Genomic DNA, 17,105 nt, shown 5'->3' with positions numbered 1-17,105 from the left:
TCTGAGTCACAGTCACCAAGGTTGGGCCGAAGACTGTACTACCAAAGGCTGAGAAACACTGTAGCGAGAGGCTGAGAAACACTGTAGCGAGAGGCTGAGAAACACTGTAGCGAGAGGCTGAGAAACATTGTAGCGAGAGGCTGAGAAACACTGTAGCAAGAGACTGAGAAACATTGTAGCAAGAGGCTGAGAAACATTGTAGCGAGAGGCTGAGAAACACTGGAGCAAGAGGCTGAGAAACACTGTAGCAAGCACGCAGATGTCTGTTCAATTTGTGTTTGGAGAAACCCAGACCTGCCCCCTCACAGGGGTGCAAAACTTGAAACCCGTGAGGGCCCTCGCTGGTTTGGCTCCGTGGATAGAGCGTCGGCCTGCAGACGGAAGAATTCAAATCTAAGGATTTAAAATATACTTAAATAAGAAAAGGAAGAAACCTGGGAGGGCCTCTCTTACCCCTGGGCTGAGAGGCAACTCCGCTCCTTGCCCCCAGGGGGCACTCTGTGGGCAACCGCATATGATCCTCGCCAAGGTGTCCCTTACCCCGTGTTTGGGTGTTTCTGCTCACTTCCTGCTGGCTCTGGTTCCCCACCCCGAACACCTGATACTTCCTGGTGTGAGGCCAGACGGTCTGCGATCCATCACTGCCCGCGGCAGGATCGTCACGGGCGGCCGCGCCTTCCTCCTTGGCTTCCTTCCCCTGTGGTGACCATCAAAGCGTGTGCATGTCTGTCTCGGAAAGCCCATGAAGCTTGGCATGACGTATGATTGTTTTACAAACGAGGGACGGGCCCAGGAAGCAGCCAGCGAGCGGCTGAGCGAGGAGCAGAGCCGGGCCCTCTGTGCCCTTCAGATCCACCCTGTGTCCAGCCCGACCTTCTGGGGGCCTGACCGTCTCTGTGGCCAGTGCATGCAGTTCTGTACAAACCACACCCGGACCCGCTGAGCAATGACCCTCAATCTAAGGGGGGGGGGCGGGTAGGGTGGCCGGCAGGCTGGGTGTGGGAGCCGGGGACCCTCTGCTGCAGGAGGGATGGGAATTCACACAGCGGGGGGGCCTCCCATTCCCATCAAATCCAGGAGGACTTCCTGGGGGAGGTGGGGTGTTTGGAAGAACCTGCTGAACGAGGGTGTGGGGAAGGCGATGAGAAGCGGTAAGAGTAGATGTTAGAAGTGGGACGTGAGAAGGGATAACGTTTCCCCGAATAAAGGACTCCCACGTGGAATACGGGGGACCTCGTAACGAGACCGGAGCCCACACTGGGTCGCCGTGACATTTATATTCACATCCAGCCCACCATTCAAAACCAGGATTCCTTTCCGTGGGCCGCTCGGTTATCACACAATCATCCCTGACACCCACCCGCCCCGACAGAAAAGAACGATTCCGGGGGTTCTGAGAGCCCACGTAATTAGTCCAATTAATCTCTGGCGATGAATTATCCTTTGCGGTCATCGTCTTCGGAAGCAAAGGGTTCATTAGCGGCCCCGGCTGACAGCAGGGAGTCGTACGTCCTTTTATCGCTCTCCCCACTGTCCCTGATGAGAGAGAGAGAATGAAATTGGCTCCCACTTTGATCAATCCTGTCTCCATTCACGGGGAGGCCAGCCAGGGTTGCCGGCTGACCCCTGACCTTTGGGGGACGGTGCTGGGGGAGGGGGGCTCAGTTTATCCAGTGGAAACTTGGGGAGAGTTGAGTGCGCGTTTGTGACCGGCTCGACAGTGGTTGGCAAACTCATTAGTCAGGCAGACGTCCTCAAACGACGGCCCGCGGGCCACCTGCGGCCCGCCGAGGACATGGATCCCGCCCGCCGGGTGCCGCTGCCTGTCCTGCTTAGCAGCCGACGCGTCCCGGACCCGCAGGCGCATAGGAATTTGTTCATAGTTTGTTTTTTTTTAAACTATAGTCCGGCCCTCCCACGGTCTGAGGGACAGTGAACTGGCCCCCTGTTTAAAAAGTCTGAGGATGCTGAAACCGGTTTGGCTCAGTGGATAGAGCGTCGGCCTGCGGACTGAAGGGTCCTGGGTTCAATTTCGGCCAAGGGCACATGCCCGGGTTGCGGGTCGATTTCCCCCCCTCCCCCCCAGTAGAGGACGTGCAGGAGGCAGCCAATCAATGATTCTCTCTCATCATTGATGTTTCTATCTCCCTTCCTTTCTGAAATCAATAAAAAATACATTGCCGAAACCAGTTTGGCTCAGTGGATAGAGTGTCGGCCTGCGGACTGAAGGGTCCCGGGTTCGATTCCGGTCAAGGGCATGTACCTGGGTTGCGGGCACATCCCCAGTGGGAGGTGTGCAGGAGGCAGCTGATCGATGTTTCTCTCTCATTGATGTTTCTAGCTCTCTATCCTTCTCCCTTCCTCTCTGTAAAAAATCAATAAAATAATATAAAAAAAATAAATAAAAAGTCTGAGGACCCCTGACAGAGTGGCAAACCACGGCTCGCGAGCCGCAGTTGGCCGACCACTGAGCAAGCAGATCCACAGGGCATCTCTGTGGGAGCAGGAGGCGTGTCCTTGTAACCGGGGGCATCCAAGGGATGAATGGGCCCGTCATGACTGGAGCCAATTCAGCGGACACAGAACGGAGTCACTTAGGAGCGTTGATTCCGATCCTGCCGGCAGCGGAGGAGGGCAGGGCAGCCGCACACATCTGCTCTGCCCCCACCATACGCCAGCTGCCTGCGTGGGGCAGAAGGACAGGCATTACTTGGGGACGTAGGCAAAGGGCATGCATGCCAAGTGGGCAGTTTACAGGTCCGGAGTTTTGCAAAGGCCTGTGGGTGTGCAAAGGGCTGGGCGTCTTCCGGGGGCCGGCGGCTCCGGCTTCTGCAGCAAAGGCTGTTTGTTCATCTTCCCACGATCACAGCTCCCGGGCCCCACGGGCAGCTCCCCGCCAGGTTCACCTGTGCCTTCCTGAACCGGAACGAAAGCATCGCGGTTCCCAGAGCAGGCTTCACCTTTCTTACAGTTCTCACTGGCCCCCCATATTCTGTTTCCGCCCCAACATCCTTAGCGTGGCCAGAGCTGTACCCACACAGAAAGGCGATGGTGTCACAGTGGGGTTGGCGGCGGCACCGTCCGCCTTCGGGGCCAGAGACCTCTGCGTGGCGGCGGCGGGGAGGAGGGGAGGGCGGGGGCAGCTGCAGCCTGCCGGCCAGTGAGGGTGGAAGGCCGATGGGGGACGTGATAGAAGGTGAGGCCACACGTTGCTTGTAGGAGGCCTTGAATGCCGAGCCCAGGACTTGGGTGTCCACCTCGAGATACGGAAGTCTTTTTTTTTTTTTAATATATTTTATTGATATTTTACAGAGAGGAAGGGAGAGGGATAGAGAGCTAGAAACATCGATGAGAGAGAAACATCGATCAGCTGCCTCCTGCACACCCCCTACTGGGGATGTGCCCGCAACCAAGGTACATGCCCTTGACCGGAATCGAACCCGGGACCTTTCAGTCCGCAGGCCGACGCTCTATCCACTGAGCCACACCGGTTTTGGCGAGACACGGAAGTCTTGTGCTGCAGCGGCCCGTGGTGGCCGGGACAGTGTGTTCGAAGCTCCCTGAGCTGGTGCCCGGCCTCCAGCCGGGGCTCGGCCCTCCCGTGCAAAAGTCTCTCCCTGGTGTACCCCCCCCCCCCCGCCCCGCATTGGCCTCCCGGTCGGGGGAGGGACAGGCACAGACGGCCATCAGCCAGGTCTGCTCCCTGGTCCCAGGAGCATCCTCGGCCGCGGTTCCCATGGCAACGGACCTGCAGTGCCGACAGCAGGGAGAGCTGCGGCCCGGGTTGTCACGGGGCCCCCCCACGTTGGACAAGGGGCACGGGAATCGGCTCGCTGTAGACAGGGTGGGGGGGGCAGGACACCTGGGGGCCGGGGACTCCCTTTGTCCGTGGAAGGAGAGAGAATCCCTGTTCTCCGTCTCGTCTCTGTCTCTCCTCTGAGCCCAGGCGCCCCAGGGGGCACAGGGCAGGGGGTGCCAGCTGCTAGCTTCCTGCCCAAGCTGGGCTGAGGGTCACTGATCTGACCACAGCGGCTGCGAGGAGAGTCCGGGGCGGCTGCGGCCTCGGCAGGTGGTGGTCAGCCTGTCCCTGAGCTTCGGTCCATCCTCTGGACACACATCAGAAGCGAATCGGGAGACGCGTGGATGGGGAGGAGTCCGTGTCCCGGGCTCTGTCCTGGGAGGTGGCTTTGTCGTGGAAAACCTGTCGCAGGCCCGGCCAGCGAGGCTCCGTGGTGAGCGCCGACCTCTGAACCAGGAGGTCACGGGTCAATTCCCGGTCAGGGCACAGGCCCGGGTTGCGGGCTCGATCCCCAGTAGGGGGCGTGCAGGAGGCAGCCGATCCATGATTCTCTCTCATCATGGATGTTCCTCTCTCTCTCTCCCCCTCTCCCTTTCTCTCTGAAATCAATAAAAATATATTTTTTTTAAAAAGAGGAGAGGGGCCAAAACCGGTCTGGCTCAGTGGATAGAGCGTCGGCCTGCGGACTCAAGGGTCCCAGGTTCGATTCCGGTCAAGGGCATGTACCTCGGTTGCGGGCACATCCCCAGTAGGAGGTGTGCAGGAGGCAGCTGATGGATGTTTCTCTCTCATCGATGTTTCTAACTCTCTATCCCTCTCCCTTCCTCTCTGTAAAAATCAATAAAATATATTAAAAAAAAAAAAAAAAAGAGGAGAGGGGACCCCACAGTCCCTCCAGGGGGAGGCCCGCTGGTGGGGGTGGGGGGCATTAGGGTTAGGGGTCAGGAGGAGGGCAGGGGAGCCTCCGTCCCACACCTGTGCTACGGAGGAGGGCGAAGGGGGGTGGGGGCGGGAGGAGGGAAGGGGCTGACGCTCTGCTTGGCTGTGGCTGGTTCCCAGGCTCCTGCCTTGGACTCGGCCGACCCGAGGAGGCCAGGGACCTGATGAAGCAGCGACCGCAGCCGGGTGTTGGCAGGAGGCCGTACCAACCTGCCTGCCAGGCGCTCTGGGAAGGTGCTTCGAGGCCCAAGATGGGCAGGGTCCCGAGCGGGACGAGGCCCCGGGGGGGGGGGGGGGCGGGGAAAGGGAGGAGAATGGCCCTAAGGGCGTCTCGGGCCGGAGCCGTGCCGGCCAGCGAGGCCAGGGCTGGCTGGAGGCCGCCGTCTCGGAGAGAGAGAAGCCGGGCCTGGCCGGCAGCCCGCTCCTCGTCTGTCTCCTGGCAATCCCGCGTCTCATTCATCCCGCGGAGGGGACGGGCCTCTTCCCGGGGCCCGGAGGGACGCGGTCCAGCCTGCCAGTCAGAGGGGCCTCCCGGGGTCCGGCTCGATGGGTCTCGGTTGTCGCTTGTCATTTATTTTGGAAAAACCGTGGACGTTAGCCAGGCCAGTGTGGCTCCGTGGTTGAGCATCGACGGATGATGAACCCAGGAGGTCAGGGTTCGATTCCCGGTCAGGGCACAGGCCCACGTTGCACTCGATCCCCAGGAGGGGGCGTGCAGGAGGCAGCCGATCCATGATTCTCTCATCATCATGGATGTTTCTAACGCTCTTTCCTTCTCTGAGATCATTAAAATATATTTTTAAAAAAGAAAAGAAAAAAAAAATCAAAGAAAAAGCATGCTTTCCGAGTCGGACTTGGACTCAGATCCCGGCGGTGCACCCACACAAGCTGCGTGAGCCGAGGAAGTGAACTGGCCTCTCTGAGCCAAGCATCTGACAGGGGTCCTCAAACGACGGCCCGCGGGCCACCTGCGGCCCGCCGAGGACATGGATCCGGCCCACCGGGGGCCGCTGCCTGTCCTGCGAAGCAGCCGACGCGTCCCGGGCCCGCAGTGCGCATAGGAATTTGTTCATAGTTTTTTTTTTTTGTTTTTTTTTTAAATATATTTTTATTGATTTTTTACAGAGAGGAAAGGAGAGGGATAGAGAGTTAGAAACATCGACGAGAGAGAAACATCCATCAGCTGCCTCCTGTACACCCCCCACTGGGGAGGTGCCCGCAACCAAGGTACATGCCCCTGACCGGAATCGAACCTAGGACCCTTCAGTCCGCAGGCCGACGCTCCATCCACTGAGCCAAACCGGCCAGGGCATTCATAGTTTTTTTTTGTTGTTTTTTTTTTAAACTATAGTCCGGCCCTCCGACGGTCTGAGGGACAGTGAACCGGCCCCCCGTTTAAAAATTTTGAGGACCCCTGATCTATAACGTGGGAGCGATGAGGACGGGGTAGATATCGGTGCTCAGCTCACACTCAGATAACTGTTTTCTTTCTCCCCTTCCCTTCCTGCCTCGGAGAACATGGACTGCCTTTATTTTTATTTTTTGAGCATGTTTTTAGTGATTACAGAGAGCAAGGAAGGGAGAGGGATAGAGAGAGAAACATCCATGAGGAGAGAGAATCATGGATCGGCTGCCTCCTGGCACGCCCCCGACTGGGAATCAAGCCCGCAGCAACCTGGGCACGTGCCCTGACCAGGAATTGAACCCTGACCTCCGGGTTCATGGGCCGTCCCTCAACCTCTGAGCCACGCCCGCCCGGCTAGCATCGTCTGTTTTGCATGACCCAAGTTTCACCGTAGCGTTTCTCTGCCTTCTCCGTCGGAAGTCCTCCGTAGAGCTAACCTTGAGCCTTGTTGCTTCAGTTTGGGCCCAAGCCCTGCAGGGGACCCTTGGTCTTTGTCCAAGCCCGATCCTTTCGGTGGGTGGTGGGACCATCTTGGGAGGTGGCAGGCGTGATGGTGGCAGATGGGCTGAGCCTGAGGGCCCCTGGGGCTGGGCAGCGGCAGAGGGTCGAGGGGATCGGGCACATAGGAGTCTTTTCTGGAACCTCCAGGGAGAAAGCCCCGGGGGGGAGGCACACCAGCTCTGATACAGGGGCTGATGCTCTGCCCATACTAATATTACTCGTTTCACAACCAGAAACTCCCCAGGACTGCCCCCGCCCCCCCCCCGCCCCCCCCATTCCCCCGCCCCCGCCCCCGACCTCCGCCTCCATCCCTGGTGGTGGTCCACCCCTGGGCCCCGCCCCCAGCCCCTCCCCCCTGCAGATGGTTTTCTGCTGTGTCCGCTGTTGCCATAACAACCACTCCCACCTCCCTGCAGCCGGACTGCATGAGAGCAGGTGTCCATGACGGGCCTGGGCAGCGTCACGGATGGAAACGTGTGCAGGAAATATCGAGGCCCGTTGGGCATGAGAGGCAGGGCCTGTCGGGCCGGGGACGGCGTCTGCAGGGGGTCTGTCCTCCCAGCTGGGCCTGGAGTCCAAGTCTTTTTTTTGTTAAATACGTTTTTATTGATCTCAGAGAGGAAGGGAGAGAGAGAAACATCCGTGATGAGAGAGAATCATGGATCGGCTGGCTGCCTCCTGCACGCCCCTACACTGGGGATCGAGCCCGCCACCCGGGCCTGTGCTCCGACCGGAAATCGAACCGTGACCTCCTGGTTCCTAGGTCGATGTTCAGCTCAGACAAGCTTTTTAAAAAATAAAAAAAAAAATTATTGACTTCAGGGAGGAGGAGAGAGGGATAGAGAGAAACATTCATGATGAGAGAGAACCATTGATCGGCTGCCTCCTGCACACCCCCTACTGGGGATCGAGCCCGCAACCCAGGCATGTGCCCCTGGCCAGAATCGAACCCGGGACCCCTCAGTCCGCAGGCCGACGCTCCATCCACTGACCCACACCAGCCAGGGCTCAGACAAGTGCCTTGACCTGGAACATTGCAGAGGAGCAGAAGTGAGACCTCGGGGCGCAGATCGGAACCCCCATCCGGTCTCCCCGCCCCCCCAGTGTGCAGGGCAGTGGGCCTGCGTCTGAGCTTTCTGGGTGGAGCCCACAGCTCCCTGGGCCTCCCTTGAGCTGGTGGGCTCCCCCCCCTCCGCCCCCGGGCGCCCCGGGCTGCTCCCCAGGGTGGGTGCTGCGAACTCCTGCCCACAGCCACCCGCCCGTGGCCATGGCGACGGAGGACCGACAGCGCCCCCTGGTGACCCTTCTGGGCAGCCAGCCCCAGAGCTGATCATAGGGACTTCTCTTCTCTGAGGCCTGCAGGGGGGGTGTGGGCTTTTGGGGGGACAGACTGGGGTTCTGTGCCTGGGAGTAGGCATGGTCTGAAGGCTCAGGACCCAGCCCAGCGACCTGGCATCAGGAAGTCCAACCGGTTAGCTCAGTGGCTAGAGAGTGTCGGCCTGCAGACTGAAAGTCCCGGGTTCGATTCCAGTCAAGGGCACGTACCTCGGTTGTAGGCTCCTCCCCGGCCCGCGCCCTGGTCGGGGGCGTGCAGGAGGCAGCCAATTGATGTGTTTCTCTCACATGGATGTTTCTCTCCGTCTTCCACTCTCTCTAAAAATCAATGGAAAAATATCCTCCAGTGAGGATTTTAAAAAAAACAAACAACAAAAACAACGGTCAAAACCCCAAAAGGAGAGGCAGGAAGGGATCTATTTCCTGGGGCTGCTGCTCAGATAACTACAGATTCTCCCTGTTCTGGGGCCAGAACCTGAAATCAGGGTGTGTGTGTGGGGGCTGTGCTCCCTCAAAAGGCTCCACGGGAGGGTCCTTCCTGCCTCTTCAGCTTCTGGGGGCTCCTGGCTGCCTCCCTTCAACCTTCACGCGGCCCCTCCTCCGTCCTCACGTGCACACCTCCAGCTATTCACGTGGCCACGCCCACCGGCTCACGTGCGCACCTCTGGCCGATCACGTGGCCACGCCCTTCTGTTCACGTGCGCACCTCTGGCCCATCACGTGGCCACGCCCTTCTGTTCAAGTGCACACCTCTGGCTGATCACGTGGCCACGCCCTCCTGTTCACGTGCGCACTGCTGACCGATCACGTGGCCACGCCCCCTGTTCACGTGTGCACCTCTGGCTGATCACGTGGCCACGCCCCCCTGTTCACATGTGCACCTCTGGCCGATCATGTGGCCACGCCCCCTGTTCAGGTGTGCACCTCTGGCCGATCACGTGGCCATGACCCCACCCCCTTGAGACCTTGGATGGTCTCTGTTTCTGGGGTGCCACCTCCCCCTGCTCTTACACCTGTCCACAGTCCCTTTGCCAAGTCCTTCCAGAAAACGGTTGGCCCGGCCGTCTCTTTCCTGCTGGGGCTGTGACCGCTGGGATTGAGAAGGAGTCAGGAGCGCAGGGGCCCGTCCAGAGTCCACGCCAGAGGTCCAGAGGGGCCTGTGCTGCCCCTGGAAGGCTGGGGGCGGGCAGGGTGGTGAGGCGGGGGTGCCGGTTAGGGAGCAGAAAGCCCTCAGGGCTCGTGGGGCGCACACACCATCACCCCACGCTCCTGTGAGGAGCAGCTGTCAACAGCCCAGGCTGCAGGTGAGGCTGCTGCAGCTCAGAGAGGGCGAGCGACTTCCTCCAGGGCACACAGCAGTAAAGGGCAGAGCTGAAAAGGGAACCCTGGGCTGCCCACAGCCTGTGTCTCCTTGACCTGTGACCTCTGGGTAAGCGGCCTCTCACCTTGTGGCCATTGGCTCTGCTGAGCTTCCCCCTTCCCCCCACCCCCTCCACCCCCAGAGGACAGGGGTCCTGTCCTTGCACCAGGGCCTCGGGCCACGCCCCCCCAACCCCCCCACCCCCCCACCCGCCGCCGTCTGTGGCTCAGATTACAAAGTGCCGTTATTTTTCCTGGGTCTGGCTTTGGTTTTACCTCGAAAAGAAATTGATTTGGGGTCTGCAAACCCGCTCACTTCCTGCATTCGCTCTGGGCGACGTGGCTCTGCCCTGGTGCGTCCTGGTCCAAGTCCCTGATGCCGCCCCCCGCCCCCCTCGTGGCAGCATCTCTCACCGCCTGGGTCCCCCATTCAGCACACAGCACCCTCCGCGCTCCCCTGCAGCCCCAGGTTCCTCAAACCAGTCTGGGAGGGGCCGGTGGGTTGACTCCTTAGACAGAGGGGTGCAGACACCAGGTGGGCACTCCGCCCTCCCCGTCCCCCGGAAAAGCCGCGGGGCAACCGGTCTGTGCTGCCATCCAGCTCCTGGAGGGCTCGGCCTGCGCCGTGCGGCCACCAGAGGGTCCCGTCGACAGAGTGGCAGGCGGCACAGGCCTCGCAGGGCAGCTGGATGCCCACCTGGCCCCACAGCCCTCCTTCAGCCTCCCCCACTCACCCCTGCTGAAGGGGGACCAGGTGTGGTTTCTGCCCAGCCCAGCTGTCTGCCTTGGGAGGCGGCAGAGGCTGTCGCCCTCTGCTGGCCGGTTCCTGTTACTGCAGAGGTAGAATCATCCCTGCCACCCAGCCCGTGCCCTCCCAGCGCACCGTTCCCGTTTCACCGTCAGAACCAGGCCTGGGCGCTGCCCTCGGCGGGATGGAGTGGAGCTGGACTGGGAATCGGGTCGGGGCTCTGCCGCTGGTGCGTGTGGTCCCATCTTCACGAACCCAGGAGGCTCCGGGGCCCTCTGTGCACTTGTATCTGTGGCTGTCGCCGCATTCACAGAGGTCCCTCCCGGGCACGAGCTGGGGAGGCGGTGGCCATGACTTGCACGCAGCCTCTCGGACCCGAGCCCGCTGCTCCTTCCTCCGCGTGCTGCAGGGACATCCCGCCGGGCCCTCCGCTCAGAAACAAGAGGGTGCCTTGCCTCCGAATGGGCAGCAGACGCGGGCCTGGGGGTGTGGAGACCACCCCTGAGCCGGCTCCCAACCGGATAAGGCAGAAGGTGCTCAAGTGGAGGTGGCAGGAAGGGAGTGGGCATTGCTTTGCTCCGTGCCCAGCCCTGTGCCAGCCCTGGTGCTCACGGTCCAGATCCTTCCAATCCTCTTCAGCTTCTGGGGCTCCTCTGAAAAAAATTATTTTTTTTTTTTATCGATTTTAGAGAGAGGAAGGGAGAGGGAGAGAGAGGCAGAAACATCCATGATGACAGAGAATCATGGATCGGCGGCCTCCTGCACGCCCCCCACACTGGGGATGGAGCCCATAACCCGGGCACGTGCCCCTGACCGGGAATCGAACCGTGACCTCCTGGTTCATAAGTGGACACTCAACCACGGAGCCACGCCAGCCGGGCCCAAGGCTGAGGGTTCAGAATGGTCCAAGGCATGTGTCTGGGGCTTTACAAGGCCTGAGGGGCGGGGACCACCAGGCCCCAGGACCGGCCTCTGGGGAGACGGGTCCATCTCGGCCTCCCTGACCCCCAGGCTCCCAGCGGTAGGTCCTTCTCACTCACCAGCTTCCTCTCTCCCCCCCAGACCCAGAGTCCCAGAGGAAGAGGACGGTGCAGAATGTCCTGGACCTTCGACAGAACCTGGAGGAGACCATGTCCAGCCTGCGGGGGTCCCAGGTGACCCACAGGTGAGCTGCAGAGGGGGTCACGCCCTCCCCCGCGCCTCCAGGCCCCCTTTCCCTCTTTGACCTCCCCTCGTCAGTCCCATGGGGTCCCCAAAGGCTTTCCTCTTCCTGCTCTGAAGTCTCCCTCCTTCCGGGAGTCTAGGGGGGGTGCCCTCCAATACAGGGGTCTTTCACTCTGTAGTTAGCTTCCCTCTCGTCTCTTCTTTGTTGTTAATTTTTTTTTATTTTTATTTTTTTAAATATATTTATTGATTTCAGAGAGGAAGGGAGAGAGAGAGAGAAACATCCATAATGAGAGAGAATCACGGATCGGTTGTCTCCTGCACATCCCCTACGGGGGATGGAGCCTGCAACCCAGGCATGTGCCCTTGGCTGGAATCGAACCCGGGACCCTTCAGTCCGCAGGCTGATGCTCTATCCACTGAGCCACACCAGCTAGGGCATCTTTGTTGTTAATTTTAAATATGTTTTTATTGATGTCAGAGAGGAAGGGAGAGGGAGAGAGAGAGGAACCTCCATGATGAGAGAGAGAAAATCACTCATCGGCCGCCTCCTGTACACCCCACACTGGGGATCGAGCCCGCCACCGGGGCCTGTGCCCTGACCGGGAATTGAACCGTGACCGTGACCTCCGGGTTCATCGGTCGATGCTCAGCCCCTGAGCCATAGGCCCTCCTGTCTCTTGGGCTTGAAGCTCAGTGGGGTCCCACACAGTGTCACCCCGACTCTGTGCCATGTGGGTGCGCCCCTCCACCCATCCCGGGGACCTCGCAGCCTCCAGCTGCTTGAGCATCACCCTCCCGCAGCAACCCCCCCTGCTGCCCCCCCCCCCCCCCCCCCCCCCCCGCCACAGGGCATCCTGGCCACAGCCTCTGTGACTCAGAATTTCCCCCACGGGCTCTCGGGCTGCCCAGATGAGCTCATGCTGCAGCGCCAGGGGGTAGAGAGCGAGCAGCCGCCAGGATTGGGAAATTGTGGGGGTGTGAAACAGGAAGGCTCTGAGGGGGACAGGCCGCCTCTCCAGCTGGACAAGAAAGCGGTTCCACCCCATCTCCTGGGGCTGGAGAATGAGAGGAGAACGGAGAAAGGCCTTCCTTAGCCCAAGTGGTAGCAAGAGTGCATTTACATACCTCCGGTGACGGGGAGCTCACTACCTCTCCACCATCCCAGCCCACGGTGGGATTGCCATGGCTCAGAAGTGGAACTAAAATCAGGCCACTCGCCGGTTTGGCTTTGTGGCTAGATCATCGGCCCACAGACTGAAGGGTCCCAGATCTGATTCCGGTGAAGGGCTCAACCCCGGAGCCACGCCGGCCGGGCTGAAATCTTGAAGATCCTCCTCCTTCCCCGGCCGGGGAAGTGGCTGGAGCAGCGCTGACCGGGGGCCCGCCAGCCCCTGCCGGGAAGGCAGAAAGCACCTAGTTGCCAAGAGGGTCACACCCTGAGTGACGGCAGCTTCCGCCTCCCGAGGCGGCAGCTTCAGCCTCCTGGGGCCACTGACTCTGAGCAGCCAGCCCCCCAAGTTGAGCAGAGCAGCTTGATCCCAGGCAGGCGATGCTGAGCAGGGGGCTGGGGAAGAGGAAGGCCAAAAGCCTTTTGCACACAGCGGATTGGTGGGGGCGGGCGGGGGGGAGGGGGGAGCGGGCCTCGGGCCTCTGGCTTCTGTCTCCCTTTATGGGAAAGGGAACTGAGAGTCCTGGTTGGCTTTCTGTCTACCACGGACCCAGGGCCACTTCTGCTGTTAGCACAGGTTCCTATTAGTCCCCCACGGCTTCCTGGAGGAGGTGGCCTGGGGCAGGTGGGGGGCTCCGGGGAGCAGGCCGAGGGCCTCCCGGAGGAGGTGACCTGGGACAGGTGGGGGGCTCCGGGGAGCAGGCCGAGGGCCTCCCGGAGGAGGTGGCCTGGGGCAGGTGGGGGGCTCCAGGGAGCAGGCCGAGGGCCTCCCGGAGGAGGTGGCCTGGGGCAGGTGGGGGGCCCCAGGGAGCAGGCCGAGGGCCTCCCGGAGGAGGTGGCCTGGGGCAGGTGGGGGGCCCCGGGGAGCAGGCCGAGGGCTTCCTGGAGGAGGTGGCCTGGGGCAGGTGGGGGGCTCTGGGGAGGCAGGCTGAGGGCCTCCTGAAGGAGGTGGCCTGGGGCAGGTGGGGGGCTCTGGGGAGCAGGCTGAGGGGGGCAGGAGGCGGCTATGCCCCGAGTGAATCATGCCCTCTGCTCCCGCCCAGCTCCCTGGAGATGACCTGCTACGACAGTGACGACGCCAACCCCCGCAGCGTGTCCAGCCTCTCCAACCGCTCATCGCCCCTGTCGTGGCGCTACGGCCAGGCCAGCCCCCGGCTGCAGGCGGGCGACGCGCCCTCGGTGGGCGGAGGCTGCCGCTCAGAGGGGCCGCCCGCCTGGTACATGCACGGGGAGCGGGCCCACTACTCGCACACCATGCCCATGCGCAGCCCCAGCAAGCTCACCCACATCTCCCGCCTGGACGCGGACGACGCCGACCTCAAGTCCGGCTACATGAGCGACAGCGACCTCATGGGCAAGACCCTGACGGAGGACGAGGACATCACCACCGGGTGAGGGCGGGCCCTGCTCTGCGGGGCGGGGCGGGGGGGCGGGGGGGGGGCGGTTAGGGGGGCACACACAGAGGGACCTGTGGGACGGGATCCCGTATGTGTCTGCTGTGCTGTGACAGGGGGGCCTCCATGTTCTGGTCTTGATCGCCCCTGAAATGAATGCACTTCATCCTTGGTCCTGCTAGACTTGGGTGTGGTGGGCAGGGCCAGCGTCTCATTGGCCCCGGTGGCTGTCATTCTGGGGCTGATGCTCCTCTCATTGGCCCCCCAGGCTGTCCTTCTGTGCTCTCTGGGGCTGATGCCTCCTCTCATTGGCCGCTGTGGCTGTCATTCTATGGTGTCCCCGCCGTAGTCCTTGACCTTCAAAAAAGGCTGGTAGGTGGGAGGGGCCCTGGAAAGAAGGTTGGTCCCAGCGCTTCTGCGTGGACCTTGGGCGACCTCACCTGCTTCCCCGTTGGTGCAAAGAGGGTGATAAGCCCCCATGGGTCTGTCTCGAGAGGCTGCTAAGGAGAGAAAGCGTGTGGGTGAGCGAAGTGGGTCGCAGCTGCACCGCCTCCTCCCGGGCTCCCAGCCCCTGTCCCCGTATTACCCAGTGTCTCCCCGCCCCCCCACCCCCCCCCCCCCCATCTCTGCTCCTCCACTGATTGTCCTGTGCCCTCCTGCCCCTGCCTCAAACCCTCTGCCCGGTCCTTGCCCCACGGGACCCTCATCTTCTTATCTTTCTTTTTTTAAAATATACTTTTATTGATTTCTGAGAGGAAGAGAGAGAGAGAGAGAAAGAAACATCCGTGATGAGAGAGAATCATGGATCGGCTGCCTCCTGCACGCCCCACACTGGGGACCGAGCCCACAACCCAGGCATGTGCCCTGATTGGGGGAACTGAACCCTGAACCGTGACCTCCTGGTTCACAGGTCGACGCTCCACCCCTGAGCCACAGCCGGCCGGGCTCATCTTAATCTTTTTCTGCCCCAGTGGACAGGGTGGGGTTTGTGGAGCCACCAAGACGGGGTAACAGCCGGGAGGGAGTGGGGCAGATGGGAAGAAAGAGGTGCTGGCCGAGTCCACTCTTCCTTCCCGTCGTCGCTGGGACCTTCCGAGGGCCCACACAGGTAGCGGCAGGGACTCCTTCTCCCCAGGAGAAACCCCCCAAGTTTGCGCGAGAAGAAATCTCAGACCACCCACTGCTCCCGCCCAGGGAGGGACCAGGAGGGACCAGGCGGGGCTGACCAGCTGAGCGGGCTGCTCCGAGCAAAACAGCTGACGCATTTGGGGTTTGTTTATGGCCTGTAAATCCCGGCCCTGACCTCAGACCTCACTCGCACTCAGCTCAGCTGGCCGGCCTGCAGCTGGGACCCGAGGGAGGCCGGCCGTGCCTCCGGTGCTCCTAGGTTGTGCCAGGCAGGAGGGGGTGGGAGGGGCAGCTATTTTCATATTTTCTTAAGTGAGCCGAGGTTTCATGCCCGTCCCAGTCCTTCCCCCGCCCCCCTCCGCCTCCCCGCTCCGGACGCTGTCCAGTTGTGCACGATCCACTTAAAAGTTGGCACCTACACGGATCACCGCCTGACACCGTCCGCCCCGGTGACACTAGACAACCTCGACTCGGCTGCGGAGTGTCCTGGGTGACAGCTCGGACACGTTTACCTCTTGAAGAGAGAAGAGGAATTTGTTTTTCTAAATATAGTCAGGTCTGGAATCTAAAGAAGATAAGGTGTGGCCCTAGCCCATTTGGCTCCGTGGATAGAGCGTCGGCCTGCGGACGGAAGGGTCCCGGGTTCGATTCCGGTCAAGGGCATGTCCCTTGGTGGCGGGCACATCCCCAGTGGGGGGGTGTGCAGGAGGCAGCTGATGGATTGTTTCTCTCTCATTGATGTTTCTAACTCTCTATCCCTCTCCCTTCCTCTCTGTAAAATATCAATAAAATATATTTTTAAAAAATAAAATAAAAATCAATGGGAAAATATCCTCGGGTGAGGATTAACAAAAAAGACAATAATTAAAAGATAATAATAAGATAAGGTCTGCAGCCATCTGTCCCCCCATCCCAGCACCCGAGTCAGAGCGGGAGGTCGGCCCCCACGGAGTTGGACATAGGCAAGGGGTCCAGCAGGACGTGTGCCCAGAGGGGAAGGAGGTCAGCCAGCCCTCCCCGGGCCCCCTCCCCTCACCCTTTGCCCTGCTCTAACTAGGGGTTACCCCCTCCTCCCCCGCAAGTCTCCATGTCTGTCTGTGCAAATGGCAGTCTGGGTGGCTGTGCCCCATCTCCCCAGAGTGAGGGCCAGGGTCCCAGGCTGAGCCACAGTACTGACAGGTTGCACACCCCCAGGGGCGCCACTCACATTGGTCAGAGTCGTGTGCTCAGCAGCTAAGGGCCGTGGGACCTTAGACAAGCCAGCAGGTCCTCTCTCTCTCTCTCTCTCTCTCTCTCTCTCTCTCTCTCTCTCTCTCTCTCTCTCTCTCTCTCTTTTAAAAAATGGTTATTGTTGAGTCCTAACTGGTTTGGCTCAGTGCATAGAGCATCTGCCTGCAGACTGAAGGGTCCTGGGTTCGATTCCGGTCAGGTCACATGCCTGGGTTGTGGGCTCGATGCCCAGTAGGAGGCAGCCAATGAATGATTCCCTCTCATCATGGATGTTTCTCTCTCTCTCTCTCCCTCTCCCTTCCTCTCTGAAATCAATGAAAATATATTTTAAAAAGAAAAAAAAGTGAGGGCTTTGCTGGGTAATCTTGGTTGTAGGTCCTTGCTGTTCATCACTTTGCATATTTCTTGCTACTCCCTGCTGGCCAAGCAGGCGGCTTCTGGAAGAGGCTGGGGGTGGGGGTGGGGGGGGCGGGTTGGGGACAGTGGGCTTGTGGCTCCTCTGGTGGCTCCCTGTTTGGTGTGTGGCTGGGTGTCCCAGGTTCCCCCCCCCCCGCCCCCCGCCGCGTCTCCCCCTGCCTCCCCCGCCCCAGCCTGTCCTCTTGAACTGCGCCTGGGGCTCTGGAGCAGCTGCGAATTGTTTCCTCTTTGGCTCTGAAGTGCCCTGACGTTGAAAAATGTCAAATAAAATAAACCGGAGGCCGCTGCCTTCTCCCAGGCTGGCTCTGTGCTCCCCGAGTCAGGGAGCCCAGGCCTTAAAGGGACACCGCCTGGCCTTGCAGAGCGCCCGGGGCCTCTGCTGCCCCCTCCTGAGAGGGACCCCCGATGTGCCCGCCCCCCCCTTCAGCCGCAGGAATCCGCTCGCATTGGGTGCTGGGCGTGGGGGTTTGTACAAGGAGAGGGGAGCCCTCTGAATTTCGGACGAGCAGGGAGAA

At 60.8% G+C, this 17,105-nt stretch overlaps 1 protein-coding gene and 1 long non-coding RNA gene across 4 annotated transcripts in view; one reads left to right on the top strand and one right to left on the bottom strand.

Annotated features, from left to right (window-relative positions):
* The window catches only part of NAV1 (neuron navigator 1), a 116,360-nt gene that overhangs the window by 50,411 nt on the left and 48,844 nt on the right, over positions 1–17,105 (top strand). Inside the window, 2 exon segments of the mRNA XM_080650899.1 lie at positions 11,149–11,251; positions 13,465–13,812. Coding sequence (XP_080507025.1) covers positions 11,149–11,251; positions 13,465–13,812 — 451 coding nt within the window.
* On the bottom strand, positions 7,235–13,973 carry LOC308238656. 3 transcript variants are annotated; one of them, XR_013959597.1, is made up of 5 exons: positions 13,705–13,973; positions 12,379–12,666; positions 10,222–10,739; positions 8,993–9,155; positions 7,235–7,429 (listed from the first exon to the last, which is right to left on the bottom strand). It is a non-coding gene; the product is annotated as an uncharacterized lncRNA (long non-coding RNA). The 3 variants fall into 3 exon arrangements; XR_013959599.1 differs by having other exon boundaries at positions 13,739–13,969; XR_013959598.1 differs by lacking the exon at positions 8,993–9,155 and having other exon boundaries at positions 13,705–13,969.

This window comes from Plecotus auritus (genome assembly GCF_963455305.1).
Source record: "Plecotus auritus genome assembly, chromosome: 14".
Taxonomy (NCBI): Eukaryota; Metazoa; Chordata; class Mammalia; order Chiroptera; family Vespertilionidae; genus Plecotus; species Plecotus auritus.
This window is presented reverse-complemented; position numbering and strand designations above follow the sequence as displayed.